The sequence below is a fragment of the Bemisia tabaci genome, chromosome 1 (assembly GCF_918797505.1).
Source record: "Bemisia tabaci chromosome 1, PGI_BMITA_v3".
Taxonomy (NCBI): domain Eukaryota; kingdom Metazoa; phylum Arthropoda; class Insecta; order Hemiptera; family Aleyrodidae; genus Bemisia; species Bemisia tabaci.
The window spans coordinates 83,139,080-83,156,457 of record NC_092793.1 but is presented as its reverse complement, the minus strand read 5'-3'; the positions used below and the strand labels follow the sequence as shown (position 1 = coordinate 83,156,457).

At 39.1% G+C, this 17,378-nt stretch overlaps 1 protein-coding gene across 1 annotated transcript in view; it reads right to left on the bottom strand.

Moving 5' to 3' along the window:
- Positions 1 to 17,378, bottom strand: part of LOC109043973 (ATP-dependent DNA/RNA helicase DHX36) — a 122,020-nt gene that overhangs the window by 98,698 nt on the left and 5,944 nt on the right. The window contains exon 3 of the mRNA XM_072306310.1: positions 12,260 to 12,327. Within this exon, the coding sequence (XP_072162411.1) occupies positions 12,260 to 12,327 (68 nt within the window). The remainder of the gene's footprint in view (positions 1 to 12,259; positions 12,328 to 17,378) is intronic.

The window sequence follows — 17,378 nt, the reverse complement described above, 5'->3', positions numbered from 1 at the left end:
ACCCATATCTATCCTGATTTATTCTATCTATCCCATTTCAAATTGATTATGCCACTTTCCCATCCTGTTTCATATAGGTCAATTTATCAAAGATCGATAAACAAATATCGATGTATCGAAGGGTGGGATAACCCTACCTATCCTGTTTTATCTTTATCTTTACGGTTATACACTGATTATTCTCCTTTTCTCAAACTTCCTCCATTTAACTCAATTAATATCGATGTCGTTCTCCATCCCGTTTTATCCATGTCTGTCACATTTTATATCGAACTATATATCGAAGATCGATAGACATTACCCTGTTTTATCACTATCTATCCTGTTTAATTCTTATCTACTCCATTTCACACTGATTATACCCCTTTCCTTAAAATTCCTACCTTTTGTCCCGGTGAATATCAATAAATTCCGTCTTATCCCTGTCTATCCTGCTTTATATCGGACAATTTATCGAAGATCTATATACAATACAATATTTTATCCCTACGAATGAAACCCCAAAATATGATGGTAGGGGTGCAAGGCATGCCATAAGAAAAAAAAATATAAATAAAATTAGTTGGGGGGGGGGGGGGGCTACGGGAGTTAGAAAAATGAGCTGGGAGGGGAGGGGTAGAATAAATGCTGGCAAAAAATTAGAACTAACCTGGCAATGATTTTATATTTATATATATATATATATAAAATTAAACAAAAATCACGAGTACTTTCCAACCTTTTTATTACATTTTGCAATCTTCACACTACATTTTATACACCGACGTTTCGGAGACAATTTTCTCCATCTTCAGGGCAGACGAGTTATTCATAACTGAACGAGGAAAAAACACAGAAACCCAGTCCAGTCGCAGCAAGAGACCAGTTTAACGATAACAGGAGACATGACGAACATCAACACAAACAATAACAATTAGTCACTTCTAATAAATCAAATTTACAAAATTTCCAGTCTTGTTTGAAGTCAAAAATCCCAACTGAAAAGCTGTCAGGAGTAGTGTATGAGATACCGTGTGGAGATTGTCAAGGCGTCTATATAGGGCAGTCATCCCAATATATGCATAAAAGGCTGGATGGGCATAAGTTTAATCAACATGAGGTGACGGCGCTAAAGCAACACATGAGAGAAAAGGGTCATTCCTTTGATTTCAATAACACCAGGGTGTTGAAGAGAGAGAGGAATGAACAGATTAGGTTGAATTTGGAAGGGTTATGTATTTTAAATAACCAAAATGCTATAAATTCTAGAACTGAGTTTGCTCACTTTGAGGAATATTTTTCTAATCTCTGAAAACCTTCATTCTGTATGAGTACCTACTACCTCTCTGCGGCGGGGGCTTATTGTTATTGTTTGTGTTGATGTTCGTCATATATCTCCTGTTATCGTTAAACTGGTCTCTTGCTGCGACTGGAATGGGTTTCTGTGTTTTTTCCTCGTTCAGTTATGAATAACTCGTCTGCCCTGAAGATGGAGAAAATTGTCTCCGAAACGTCGGTGTATAAAATGTAGTGTGAAGATTGCAAAATGTAATAAAAAGGTTGGAAAGTACTCGTGATATTTGTTTAATTATTAATTATTACAACCGTGAACTCTTTAACACATACATATATATAAAATCCGTTGACTTGGCCGAGAAATGGAAATAAAACATCAGCTGATAGCAAACAAACGTTACCATGAAAACCAAGGAAAGGAACTTTCATAAAAACAGATTAGTGGAAAACAGCGTAAGTAGGGCAGTTACGTTAATTACCGTTTATAAGTAAACGGTAAATGCGATTTAACCGAAAATCTATACAGTTCTTCATCAGATCAAAATGGACAAAATTACAAAATTTGAGACAGCTAACGTAAATCTAACGATAGTTATCGCGAACGAAAGAATTGCTGACATAGATCCGGTAACTATTATAGGTGGGATGGGATATTTCCCAGGTCTACCATGCAAAATTCACTCATCAAATATTATTTAAAATTATTCATTGTGTCCATATCTCTGCAAATAATCACAACATCGCCAACGTATAGAACAACATTTTTGTTTTTATCAACACTTCCTCTGTCCAAAAAATAAACACACCGATCAGCAGGTGAAGTTTTAAACCCTGCTTTAATGGGCTTCACATCAAAAGTCTCAAACCAACATCTAGCCGCTTGCTTTCGTCCATACAGGGTGAGCGAAAAGTCCCCGACCCCCCCTCTAACTTTTGAACGAATTGAGCTAAGGAAATGAAACTTTGGGAATGTTCCTATCTCAAAGGGGACCATCTTTTGAGGGGGTCAAAATTTTGGTCCCCCCCTCAGGGGAGGACAGGGGCCCCCCAACTTTTTTTTTTTCAAATAGCAACCCCTATCTTGTGATACCTCATTCGAAAGAGCATGAAAAACTAAGAATTTTGGCGCAAACCGCAGATCTATATCTCAATTTTTGACCGAGTTATGATAGGTCAAAGGTCAAATTTGACCTATTTTCAAAAAATCATAACTCCGGTTCAAATTATCGTAAAGAAAAAAATAAAACGGGAAAATTTACCAAATTGTGTTCGCTTTTACGTAAAAATTGCAGAAATCACTTCGATTTAATTTTAAGGGGGGGCTCGGACCCCCAAATACGTCGATTCAAAGGTCATTCAATTTTCCGGCGAAATAAGCCAATTTCCTCTGGATTTGCCTCCACATTATCTCAGTAAGGTCAAAATCAGTTCAACATTACGTTGGCAAGTCCCCAAATTTCGGGAAAAGTTAAAAAAACGAAATTTAAACGGTCAAATTTAATCACCACAAAAAAAAAAAAAAATAACGGAGATCATAATTTAAACAGTAGTGATACTGAGCAAAAGTACAAAAATAGTAAAGATTGTTTGAATGGGCGCCTGCTGAGCGCCGCCAGCTGTGGTGCGGCGCGTGGCAGTGCGCTCCGCTGACGCGGTAAGGTCATATCGCCCTCCCTCTATCTCCTCTCACAATTGTGATAGATGCGTCATCCAATACATGAAAAGATGCAAAATTGCATCCTCTACAACTTTTATGAAAAGTACTTTTAAAATCCGAGCCACCGGAGAAAAATTACAGAGCATTTTTTAAAAAAAAATTCTAAATTTTAAAATTTCAGTTTTTTCGGAAAAACCCAATTTTAAGTGGTCTCAGATTAAAAACTGAAGAATAATACAGCCCTTTAACATATGTATGTTAATGTATGTATGGGGGACACTGCAGGAGCCTCCCCGAAGATTGCGTTCACCACTCGAACTACCGGAAGAACCTCAAGCAATCGGGCGTCCCCTGGGCAACGACTAAGTCGGCCGATCCTGCAAACACCGAAGCACCAAAACCAAAGATGCCAGATCAGCTCCATACGGAGCTTTCAAAACGGCCTTTTTCAAGGCCACCCCTTGTTACAACTTCATGCAATATCGAAGGCTTATCTGTAAATAAACAAATTTTACTGTCGGACATGTGCAATCGCAACAAATGTGATATCTTAGTGTTACAAGAAACCCATAGAGGACCAAACAGTCACAGACCAAAGATCCATGGAATGAATCTAGTCATAGAAAGGCCCCATGAGCAGTATGGAAGCGCTATATTTGTTAGGCCAGACATTGACGTACGCTCCCGTGCCTTGACCTGCGTTGAGGATGTAGAAATTTTAACGATAGAGCTCCAATCCTGCACCGTCACATCAGTGTACAAACCACCCAATACAGCGTTCAAATTCCACGAACCAGATAACTTCCGCAATCAAAATGTTAACATCGTCTTGGGTGACTTCAACTGCCACAGTACAGCGTGGGGATACAACGAAACCAACGACGACGGTGAGAAACTGGAGAACTGGGTAGACCAAGTGAACCTCAAACTAGTACACGATCCAAAATTGCCCGCATCATTTAATAGCGGACGCTGGAGACGAGGATACAACCCGGACAACATTTTTGTGTCTGACAGGATAGCTCAGCAAACAGTGAAACAAGTGGAAGAACCCATACCAAAATCTCAACACCGAGCAATAACCTGTTATATAACGGCAGCAAATAGACCAAACACGGTCCCGTTCAAAAGACGCTTCAACTTCAAGAAAGCTAACTGGGAACTTTTCACACGAGACCTGGATCAAGAAATCTCCAAAATAAAGCCCGAAATCCAATCGTATGGAGCATTCACAGAACTTGTAGGCAAAATCTCACGACAGCACATACCCAGGGGATGTCGCACCCAATACATTTCTGGGCTAAACAACATCTCGAAGGAAGCCTTAGACAAATACGAAGAACTGTTTAACGAAGACCCATTCTCGGAAGATACAATCCAAGCAGGCGAGGACCTAAGGCTCAGTATTTCTGAGTCGAGGAAGGAGAAGTGGTGCAACCTATTACAGGAAACCGATATGAAGCACAACAGCAGGAAAGCATGGAAACTAGTCAAAAGCCTCAGTGGCGACCCAACAAGCCCCCAGCATAAGTATGTAGATGTCACACCGAATCAAATAGCGCACCAACTACTACTCAATGGAAGAACCAGGCGGAAGAAGAAGGACTGTAAAATCAGAAGAAAAATGGACGAAGAGAACAACTTCCTGGCGTGTCCATTCTCCATTCAAGAACTTCAGAGTGCCATCGAGGAAATGAAAATCAACAAGGCAGCCGGACTCGATGACATAAGACCTGAACAAATCAAACACTTCGGGCCTAAAACAAAAGCGTGGATACTCGCGGTAATAAATAGCTGTGCCAAAGAGATGCAAATTCCCAAAATCTGGAGAAAGTCTCGAGTTGTTGCCCTTCTGAAGCCTGGAAAAGACCCGACAGAAGCTAAAAACTTCCGGCCAATCTCCCTCCTATGCCAGCTGTTCAAAGTCATGGAGCGAATGGTTCTGAAACGAATATCGGATCACGTGGATGAAGCCTTAATAAAAGAAAAGGCAGGTTTCAGGCCTGGTCGTTCATGCTGCGGACAGATACTCAACTTGACCCAGCATATTGAAGACGGTTTCCAGAGGGGCGAGGTGACTGGGGTTGCCTTCCTGGACCTTAGTGCAGCCTACGACACGGTCAACCACAAGCTACTGACCAAAAAAGTGTATAGTGTAACGAAAGATTACACACTAGCCAAGTTCATTCAGTGCATGCTACAGAACAGACACTTCTTTGTCACCTTGCAAACGAAGAATAGCCGATGGAGGAGACAGAAGAACGGTCTCGCACAAGGTAGCGTTTTGGCCCCAATACTATTCAATATGTATACCAACGATCAGCCAGTTAACGAGTCCGTGCGAAGCTTCATTTATGCCGACGACACAGCAGTGGCTGCCCAAGGGAAGACATTCGAGGAGGTGGAGGAAAAACTCAACGCGGCCCTGGAAGAGCTTGCCGAGTACTATGAAGAAAACGACCTCAAGGCAAACCCCACAAAATCCCAAGTCTGCGCCTTTCACCTGAGGAACCGACAAGCTAACCGAAAACTTCGAGTAAGCTGGAAGGGGCAACAGCTAGAGCACTCAAATAACCCTAGATACTTAGGAGTAGTCCTGGATAGAACACTGACGTTCAAGGAACATTGCCATAATACAAAGAAAAAAGTATTTGCCAGGAACAACATTGTGAGGAAATTGACAGGTTCGACATGGGGAGCCGAACCTCATGTTCTACGCACTACAGGGCTGGCACTCAGCATCTCGGCAGCGGAATACGCAGCACCAGTCTGGGGTAGATCTATACATGCCAAACAGGTGGATATCGCCGTAAACGAAACCGCACGCATTGCCACAGGATGCCTCAAACCAACACCTACTGAGGAACTGTACCCTATTTTAGGGATAGCGCCACCTCCCATCCGAAGGCAGGTAGCCGCCGAAATTGAAAGAACCAAACAGAAGAATGACCCGAGACACCCCTTGCATGAGCATCAAAGACAACGGGTTCGCCTGAAATCTCGCAAGAGTTTCATTGATTGCACGGAAGAACTCTCCACAACCCCGAAAGAACGGCGACTGAACTTGTGGAAAAATTCAGTACCACACTCGAAGATAGAACCACTAGAGGAGGGATCTCTTGGCCTTAACCTGACCTTCGGGACGTGGAAGTCTCTTAATCGGTTACGAACAGCTGTAACACGGTGTAAATCAAACTTGCTGAGGTGGGGTTTCGCTGAGAACGAACTATGCGAGTGTGGGGCAAAGCAAGACTACAACCACCTTCTAATCTGCCCTAACATGACTAAAACCTGCACAAGGGACGATATTTTTAGTGTAAATGACGAAGCAATCTATGTTGCAAATTATTGGTCAGGGAAAATCTAATTTAATCTTATTGGTGCTATCGGACACGGAAGAAGAAGAAATGTATGTATGTAATAATACAACTCTGCAACATATGTATGTTGAAGAGTTGTATTATTCTTCAGTTTTTAATCTTAAGACCTTTTAAAATTGGGGTTTTCCAAAAAAACTGAAATTTTAAAATTTAGAATTTTTTTTTTTTTTTAAAAAATGCTCTGTAATTTTTCTTCGATGGCTTGGATTTTAAAAGTACTTTTAATAAAAGTTGTAGAGGATGCAATTTTGCATCTTTTCATGTATTGGATGACGCATCTATCACAATTGTGAGAGGAGATAGAGGGAGGGCGATATGACCTTACCGCGTCAGCGGAGCGCACTGCCACGCGCCGCACCACAGCTGGCGGCGCTCAGCAGGCGCCCATTCAAACAATCTTTACTATTTTTGTACTTTTGCTCAGTATCACTACTGTTTAAATTATGATCTCCGTTATTTTTTTTTTTTTTGTTTGTTTTTTTTTGGGGGGGGGGGGGTTGACTGCCCTCCCCGCCCCCCTACGTATTCATCACATTAACATTCAAAAAAGCTCATTAGATGAGAGGGTCTCAAATGGAAGGGAGAAAATATTTTCTACAGAAAGTCGATGTAAAGAGACATTATAATTATTATATTGAGTATATACAATTAAAAATACACGACTGTTCTTATCTATCACAACTGGACTTACAAATTATAATATCTATGCTACACGCTCAAAGACCTCCTAAATTTGCATCCCTGGTAACGCTTAGATCCAGCGTCTTACCGCGCCTATTTTTATGATTTTTGTGACTATCTTTAGGCAAATGTCTCTAAATGAGCCCGCTCTATTCAGATTTTAAAAATATGACTCGGGTTTTTTTATATTACACGGTAAACTTGCGAATTCACCTATTTAAACAACATAAATTTTAATTTTTGTCACAGTTCGTTTGAGCGTTCTACTGGGCTGTTTGCCATGATTTTTGTGGTTATCGACAGGTGATAATCCCTAGATGTGCCCGCCCGCTCTTGTCAGATTTTGGAAATAAGACCCAGATTTTTTATAATAGAGTTTACCAGGGAGTTTAGAGAGGGGGGCAAAATTTGAAATCCCTGCCATTTTTTATCAGCGGTGTTTTCAACTTTAGCGGAAAATTGAACGAAGCGGGAAATTGTGAATCTTGGTTTGCTAGTAGGGTAAGGTAAGTGAATCGAAGACATGGTGCTTTACTACAGACTATCTGAAAGTGACGGAACGCTCCGTTCCGTTCGTTCCGTTTTGTTTCAGTCTTGGCCTGAAGTTTGGAATAAATGCCGGTTTTCTTGTTTGATTCTTATTGGTCCAACCGCTCCCGACCAGAGGGAGATTGGACAAATGAGAGTCGGGTATGAACATCTTTTCATTTCTTTGGGGGTTCTTTTGTCAGAGCGGGCCTAAGAGAGTGCAAAGCGCCCTCTGGGGGTTGGGCATGGCCTCCTTTTTTAATCCAAGCATAGTCAACAAGCTCACAATCCATCTTCATCTACGTCAAAAACTGAGTCATCATGCACAGTAACATTTTGGCAAGTAACACTACTACAGTGACCGGGCCCGCAACATCCCATCTCAGGCCCTGGTACCAGTTTTAAGGCCCGGGCCCCCAGCACACAGGGGCCTCCCCCGGGAAATTATTAAATTTTAAATCTACTTGGACGCATTTTGAAGCTCCCATGACGAAGATTTTCCATTCGTTTCTGCAGAATTATTACGCCTTTTCCTTTATACTTTTAGCACAACATATTTTCGGACTGTTGCTTTCAAAACATCTGGAAATTATTTTCGGGGGAGGGGCAGATTATACTATTTTCAATTCTAGGGGGATCCAAGCCCCCTTGGACCCCCTTTCGTACGCCTATGGCAAAGAAGTTGAGCCATTGAAGTCGAGGATGCCCAGACTGGAGACTCTTAGCATCTGACGATGGAAGAAAATGAAACGCAGGTAATAAAAATATCAATCCTACTAAAAATCTTGAAAACAGATAGAAATCTTTAACAGAGTGAGAGAAATTGCCAAAATGTTACTGTGCATTTTGCCTGGAGGTTCGCAGGATCGTAGGGTGATACGTGATGCCTCTTTGCACACGAAACTGTTTCATATCGTAAGAAAAATATTTGCCACCATTGTCAGAATATAGATTGACTAATTTTTAGTTAAAATGAGCTTCACACTTTGCAACAAAATCTTTTCAAAAACAGAGAAAACACCTGATTTGTGATGAATCAGGTATGTGACGCAATAATGCATGAATTCATCTACAAAAACCACAAAATAATTTTGATTCAACTGAGTGGGAGGAGTGATAAGATATACATTCGAATGTACCATGAAGAGTGGTCTTCGCACATACCTGTTATCCTCAAAATTTTGAAACTGTAATTTTGCTTGCTTGCCACTAATACAAGCTTTACATAAATTTTCGCTTAGCACAATATTTTCAACTTGATCTACGTCATCAATAGGCTGATATCTTTTTAACTCTAAAAATTTAGCTTAGTTTATGTGACTTAAACGTTTATGCCATAATTTGTATTTATCAAAATATGATGCACTGTGAGCCATTGCTTTGTTCATCATGAAGTTCACTGAGAATAAATTGTTAAATGGTTACTGTTCATTACAACCATTTTTCCCTCTTTTATTGTTACTTCTTGCTGATTAAAGATCACATCGAATCCAGCTTCCTGAAATTATCTCACAGAAAGCAAATTTCACAGGACTTCCAGGCAATACAATACGTCTTTAAGGACTCCTTCAAATCCTGGTTGAATCCTCACTTGAAAATTTCTCTTCTTGTAGGCAAAGATATGAGCTCCGTTTTTAGCTAATGATATTATTATCGGAGGATTCAGATGTATGAAGCTTTTGCATGCACTCTCTGTTTTTACCATGTGAGTTGCAGCTCCAGAATCCAGAATGAAGGTTAAATTGTCATCACTGTTTAAACTATGCGGGTTCTCCTGAGCCATGAATGCAAAACTTGAAACAGTCGAAATATTTTGATGATTCTCATTTTCTGTAGAAACATTGATGGACTAATTTCAATTGCTTTGAGGATGAATTATTTTTGATTTCAAAGTTTTCTTGTAGAAGATGCAATCTTTGATCATATGATTTTTCCTGCCGCAGTGATAGCAGGCGTTAAAATTATTTTGATTTGCTTGCTTTGGTTTTTGTCTAAAGTTTTTCACAAATTTAGAATTTCTGAATTGTATTTTCCCTTTGGTAGCACTGGTAGCACTGTCACTTGCTTGGAGAATTTTCGCGCTACTGTCAGTTTTATCAGTTATTAATTTTAGCTCGTGATCTAACAACTTAATTTTTACAAACGCAACACTTAAATTTTCATCACTTAATGTTTCAATAGCCGTAATTATACCATTATAGCTCGGGGGAAGGGTCACAAGAAGGTGAGCAATCTTGTCAGACTCCTCTAACATTGCACCGGCAGCTTGAAGTTCCGTGAGCAGATCATCGAATTCTATGAAATGCTTCATCAAAGGTGTATCAGAGTCTAACTAAGGAGCAAATAATCGTTTTTTCACGGCTATTGTGTGGTAATACTTTTTCTTTCGTACAGGTCGTCTAAACTTTTTGTTATCTCCAGAGCCGTCCGCTCCGGTGTTGCGAAATGCAGATGAGAATCAGCCAAACCAAGCATGGCTTTTGCCAGGATATTCTTAGCCTGCCAGTCATCATTTTCGCTAGATGGTCCATAAATCACATCAATTAAGTACATTTTTCTTCGTCGTTAGGCGGCGAGTCCGAAGTTTCCAGATGCTGTATTTTCCCAGTCGAAGGGTTTAATGTTCTTTTTAGACTTAAGGTCCATTATAGCACACGTTTTAAATACTTCAAATCACAGAATAACGACCTAAGCCCATAACCTGTAGGGATGAAGGGATGTTATGAAGGACTTAAAGAAATGACTACGGCACTTTTGGTGTATCGACTTTTTAATTATTGTACTGGAGGTTATGAAAAATTCAACTGATATAAAACGTATTAATTTTTGTTCTCTTGTTTTTGTTGCAAAATCATCATATTTAAATTCTTTCTGCCCCCAACGTAACTTGATTATTCCAAATTTATGACCCTCAGGGTCGGTCATTTGTGCCGTCCTTTCAGGGCCTGCAGCCCCCACCCCCTCCCCGTGCCCTAGTAACATAAATGTAACTTCATTTCCGGATTTGGCAACACGAAAACCTTAGTTGTAGAGTAGCCACCTTACTTGGTACTTCCAGGAGCACATGTCCCCTACCCCGATTTCGGCTCAATTCGACCGTCATCTTGGATTTTGGACCTCAAAAAAGGCCAAAGTGATTTTTTGACAGCAGATTTGAATTCTACGACCACATGTACACAGAAATCGACTCTTCAGTCGGCCAAAGAAGTTGATATTGTTAATTTCATTCCCAACAGGGATCATTTGGGCCGGCATCTTGGAATGGGAGTGTCTTTTTGAACAATGAGAATGACGACATCGGAATTCTGTTCCTGGACACTACGAAAAAGAGATTATGACATATCCCACACTTCTATCACTTACGGCTCCACAAGACCCTAAAATTGAACATTTGCGCCGGGACAAGACCCATAGATTTCAATTTTTGTGGAATTTCTACATTAAAACAGGAATGACAAGGGTTGGGTTAATATTAAGTTTTTAAACTAAATATATCTTTAAAATAGAGTAAATTTAAAAGTTTTTCAATCCCCATTAGCTGCAATAAAGTCAGAAATATGTTCGTCAAAATTCGTCAAACTTTGAAGTTCTTGGAAAAAAATAAGAAAAAATTGGGGAAAATTGAGCCTAAACCATTAAGAGAATTGCTCTAGAGGTCTGACGGGACAAGATCTTGCTGTACAATTGATTTTTAAGCATTTTTCAACTCTTGAGATTTTTTTATAGATATTACCAGGTTTATGGGTGCACCTCCGAATACCCGACTTTCGGTTTTTGTGGAAATTCTCCCTTACGACCTGCATGGCCACGGCTGAGTTAATTTTTAGCTTTGAGACTGAATATATCTTTAAACTACAGTATATTTATAAATTTCTTAGCTCCCATTAGTTACAATATAGTAAGAAATGTATTTGTCAAAATTGTTCAAAGATTCAAGTTCTTTGAGAAAAATCAGAAAATTTCGGAGAAAATTGGGCGTAAGTTATGAAAATAATTATTCTGATGGTTTGATGAGATACTTTCCTGGAATAAAATTGAATTCGAAGCATTTCTGTTGTCTTGACAATTTTGCGAAAACGCCTTTTTTTTTAGATTTTGAGAGATTTTTGGATGCGCCTCCAAATGCCCGAATTTTCGCCATGACGGCCATTTTTAATATGTTGCTGAATGGTTTAGGCTAGAAAACCGGCCGAAATAGATGCCTCAGTACCATTGGAAAAAACCCTCAAAGTTTCAAATAGTCGCGGGAAAGTGCTATCGTAGGCCCTGTACTACTTTGAAAGCTTAAAGATTCATTACACAAGGGGCTTGGAAATGGTTCTGAATCATCCCAATGGTCCAATTTTTGGCTAATGGTTACCTAGAAAACTTATTCTCTCTTCACTATTGCATACAAATATTACACGGCATAACCTGCTCCTTGTTTTCTTTCAATTTTTTCAATTCTGGCTATTATAGCTGCCCTAAATTTTTTACGAGATGTATAAACTTTGGGAATATTTAAGGATCTTTCAGGATGTGTATCTTGTACAACGAATTTTTCCTTCTTCAACTTAAGAAGAAGGGGATGGACAAGCAAATGAGCAGACAATCTTAAATTCAAATCCTTCAGTTTTTAAGAATCTGAAAAAGACGGCAATTTTCTTTGCTGCTAGGCCCTCACTCAGACTTTCCTTATATACTTCAACTACGTAGGTCAAAAATTGAGGAGCTAACAAGAGAAAAATTGGATACTTACATCATTCTTTTTACGGCTCTCTCTTTCTTTCGCCTGTTTTTCCCTGTTACGATCTCTAAACCAAAGCCCTGAGAAGAAAACAACAATGTAAGTAGGATATAACTGATTTGCATAATAGGACGCATATTATTCGCAAGAACAGCTTACATTCCTCGGTGGTTACGTTCCTTAGGTTGGTGGCAAGATCTACTGCATTTTACCCACTCACTTTGCAAAATTAGACATATTGTATTTATGTTAACAAGAACTGTGTAGAAATTAGTGAAATCAAAAATAGCTATGCAGCATGCAAATCTCCCGCATGTTACTGGCAAACCCTGATTTTGAAGCAAACCCAGTTTTACCTAGGCAAATTAGGTTTACCAAGCGCTATTTCTGGAAAACCCCGATTTTGCTTTTTATCACAAATATGACCATACCGCTTAACTTTTTTTTTACAGCAAATGCAACGTTGGTTGGCAGATTAAGGAGACCAAATTTTTACAGATTGAGGTATACTTTATTTCCGGAACACGGAAAACACAGAGAAAGGCTATAAGTAAAGGGGAAAAAAGCATGGAGAATTGATAATTGCGTAAGTACTGTAAAAAATGTTTAAAATAGTAATGAGGTGAAGACTACTTATGCAATTATCAATTTTCCATGCTATTTTCCTCTTTACTTGTAGCCATCCTCGGTGTTGCATGTGTTCCTGAAATTACTAGGAGCGGTTGCGACCCTGTCAAGCCTATAGAGATCTCCAACCAAGAAAAGGGGAGCTGCAACTGTACATCTTACACGAACCCGTTCAACTTTTGCGTTACTTTGAGATATCTCCGCGAAAATTTAACGAAACTCAAAACCCTTTGCACTCCGGCTGGCATAATTATTTTCTCATATACAGGCGAAATTTGAAGGTGATTCCATAAGCACTTAATTGATAGTCGCTAATTAATTGCCGTTTTTTGCTCAAATTTATCATATTACCCGCGCCGCATCACATTCGTGCCTCAAAATTATGACTTCTATCGGCCATCCATATTAAATATAAATGTGGTGCCAGCCGTTATAAAAGTCAATGCAACTCATTTTAAATAGTCTAGAGGGGTGTCTTATGACAATTTCATGAATTTAGAACATACTTTCGAAATTCAAACGATTATAGTCGTTTCAATACCGCCATACCACTCACATCACATTCGTGCCCCGAAATTTTGACTTCAATAGGCCATCCGTATTAAATATAAGTGTGCTGCCAACTTTTACAAAAGTCAATGCAACTCATTTTAAATAGTCTGAAGGGGTGTCTTTTGACAATTTCATGAATTTCGAACACACTTTCGAATTATTAAAACTTACGAAAGTCAAACAATCCAAGTCGTATCTCGTGATCGTCTTCATTCAGTGAACAGAGTGAATCCCTGCTGGTGAATTCTGAATCGCGACCCTCTTTTCTACGCTTGGAAAGAAAGTGAGATTAAACATAGATTTGTGTTAATCACTCAATTTCCGATTTGTTTTTTTTTTCTAATAATAACTGGTTTCTAAGAATTTTGAATTCCTTGCCTTCGTGACTTCGTGTCAGACAGCTAGCTGACGTCACAGTCAATTCAATCAATGTTTGTCTTTTCGTTTTTGGATTATCCTGAGATGTAAGCATACCTACACAAACTAAACTAATAAATGAAATAATGTTTTTATTTTGAAATGCAAACTAAATTATACTATTGCAACTTCCCTTTATTGTTCTCTACTATCTCTAAATTTTGTGTCTACCTGTATTACCTAGCTACAAGTTCTGTGTAACTTCCTCAATCTATGGTTCATTGGTTCGTAAGCAAAACCATAAGTACCTATGACAATAAGTGAATTTTAATACCCTTATCCCTGCAGAGATCTGTTCAATGTCAAAATATCCTAGTAATCTGGTTTTGAGCGAGACCCATATCAAGGATTTTAAGGCAGCGTCAGTAGTTTTAGTAACAAATCTATGCCGAGTCGGATGCCGAAATTCTACCTAAGGTATGTACTGAGCTATTTCAATGTGTGTTACCTAATACATAACAGAGGCAATATTTCCTGAACCATGCCAAACCACATTGACCATGCAACATCTATCTGGCTACTCTATCATCGAACCCTTCAGCTGTGTGTTGTGATTATCACGCAAATTATCACTATGGTGCTCATGACTTCATGCCGGACAGCTAGCTGACGTCACAGGCAATTCAATCAATGTTTGTCTTTTCGTTTCGTGCATAGTAATAGTCTCAGAGAATATGTATGTTGATAAATACATGCTAGTTATGAAGGTTCATTCAAGAAATTTGCATTGCAATTTTCAAGTTTCGTTATCTTTCCCTGCTCCCGTACAATATTGTAAGCAAAGGCAATCTCCTCAGACAATGCGACTATAGCTATTGAGTTTCGAAGCAAATAGCGGATGCGGCAATGTATTTACACTCAACAGCAGGAATTTAAGTGAATACTCTCTATACTTACTACACACTGCGAAGATCTCTTGTTGCTAAGATCTCTATTCTTACTCACTTTGATTTAATATGCTGCTGAGTAAGTAATTGAAATGTAAACAGATCACAGCTCAGCGCGCAAATGGTATTTAAGTAAGGGGCAACGTAGGGATGTCGCGCATCTTCGGCGGTGCCCGAACATCCTCGATGGTGCCCTTACCTACTTATACTATGGTAACATATACCTAACTCCAGATTTTCTCTTGTACGCTATATTCTCTAGATGGGACCAAGGAGGCGTACATAAAGTTTACTTTGAACTGCTCAAGGCGGTATTACTTGAGAATTGCACTTCAAATTTAAGAGTTCAGCGAATGAAATTGCTCGCTTCTTTTTCTTTAGGTATCTTAATGGATTGGAGGGGGAATTTCCTACGGGTCTTTTGGCTTAGTTGCTCATGAGAGTATTTTGGTAGTTTTTACTTAACTTGCCTAACTTTACTATCAAGACTTTCTGTGCTCACAATACTCTGGGTAATCTGATATTCGCAATAAAAATGTGTTAACTTACTCATTACACATTACCTACTCTCCGAATTTATAACAATACAATTTTTGTGTCCAGATTCTTCCGGAATGTTTCCAATTTCAAAATACCTAAGGGCCTTCTGTTTCTCATTAGAAAAGTAGATCAGTCAAAGGAAGAAATTTATAAGGATCATCATAATAATGTGTCTTTTCAGAAATTTTAAGTACACTGTTTAAGTAAACTATTTCACTTTAAATAAACGAGGACTCTGATATTAGAATTTTCTTATGCTCATCTTTGAAGTATTTTTTAGCCTTACAAAGCTTACTAAAATCGTTAGCTTTCAATGACTTCATTTGTCAATATATACATCCAAGAATTTACACGATTGCTAGCCTTTGAGATTTATAACAAACTACGAATAAAATTAGCTACCTATTCCAACACTTACATTGCGCAGGAAGAAAAATTTCTCGCAGATTTTTTGCTAAGGCTATTTTATTTTATTTTATTTGAGAGATTTACCTCCTCTAAATTTTTTGAGAAAATCAGTTTGATTTCAATAGGAACCTTTTTTATTTGTAAATAAATTGGGGCACATCTTTAAAAATATATTAACTGATCCCTGTTGGAATTATTTTGAGCAGAATCAAGCAGAGGTTATGCGACAGTAACCAACTGAAAAATTTTGGATACTCTAATTAGGTAAATGTGATTCAGACCAAAGTTGACCAAATATATATATTTTTTTTAAACATAGTTTCTCAAGTCATATCCTTAGTTTCAGCATCACCATATAACATTGTTTAAACGGATAAATGCGGGCAGCAGTAAATACTGGCAGTATTTTCTTGTGGGTGCCTGTATCAATTTTGTTCTTCCTGTCTTTAAAATTTGGATGGAAATACTTTTCATCTCCAGGGGAAGAATAACATCAAGAAGGAACTTCGTTTTTAATGAATCCTTATCCACCAATATTCATAGCTTTCACAATTTGCTCTCTTTAAGTAGGAGTCTAATGGTCTCAGCATGTGCAGAAAAACCAAAAGTAACTGATATAACCACAAAAAACCCTCAAAAAGTGTAAAACATTCACCCAGCCTATGAGATCTTATCACAAAATTAGTAGGTATGTATCTAAAAAAAATTTAAAAAAAGAGAAGGGGGGGGGGAATAATATCTTGAAAATTACAAAAGAAGAAAAGTTGCTCTGACTCTGTTTTCGATTTCAAAACTTAAAATGTCTGATATCATTTGAGGTCAAGATTTGTCAAGTATCGGTATGCCCCAGAACTACAACGAGTAAATGTGCAGTTGATTCTGCTGAGAGTCCCCTTCAGTTAGTCTCGGACGCAACCAGCTTACCTTGGAAGCCAGTTTACGAGGTCTATCCGGAAAGTATCCGACCTTGTTGATTATCTCGCCAGCAACGGTTGATAAGAGGTTGGGGCTTGGGATTATCTCTGCAGGGACTCTCCTGAGTGCAGGTGCACAGCAGGATTATCACACGTTGAACCAGTCGTTGGTGTTTTGCTGATTAGTGCGTTCTATTCTACTGTCATCGTCGGATTTCGTTTTTCTTAAAAAAGAAGATGTTAAGGAGAGTGGGGTGGGAAAAGTTTGTGAAGAAGATCATCACAGGGGACGCGTCTTGGGTCTACGAGTACGACCCTGAGACAAAAGTGCAATTGTCACTTGGGATCGCACCGAGGAGACCTCGCCCGTAGAAAGCTTGGAAGAGTCTCAGCAATGTGAAGACAATGTTAACTGTCTTCTTCGATCATGAAAGTGTCGCCCAACATGAATATGCTCCCCAATGCTCTACTATATATATCTATAATCCGGCTGTGCACCTGCACTCAGGCGAGTCCCTGCAGAGATAATCCCAAGCCCCAACCTCTTACCAACCATTGATGGCGAAATAATCAACAAGGTCGAATACTTTCCGGACAGACCTCGTAAACTAGCTTCCAAGGTAAGCTGGTTGCGTCCGAGACTAACTGAAGGGGAATCTCAGCAGAATCAACTGCCCATTTGCTCGTTGTAGTTCTGGGGCATACCTACACTTGAAAAATCTTGACCTCAAATGATATCAGACATTTTGAGGTTTGAAATGGAAAACAAAGTTTGAGCTACTTTTC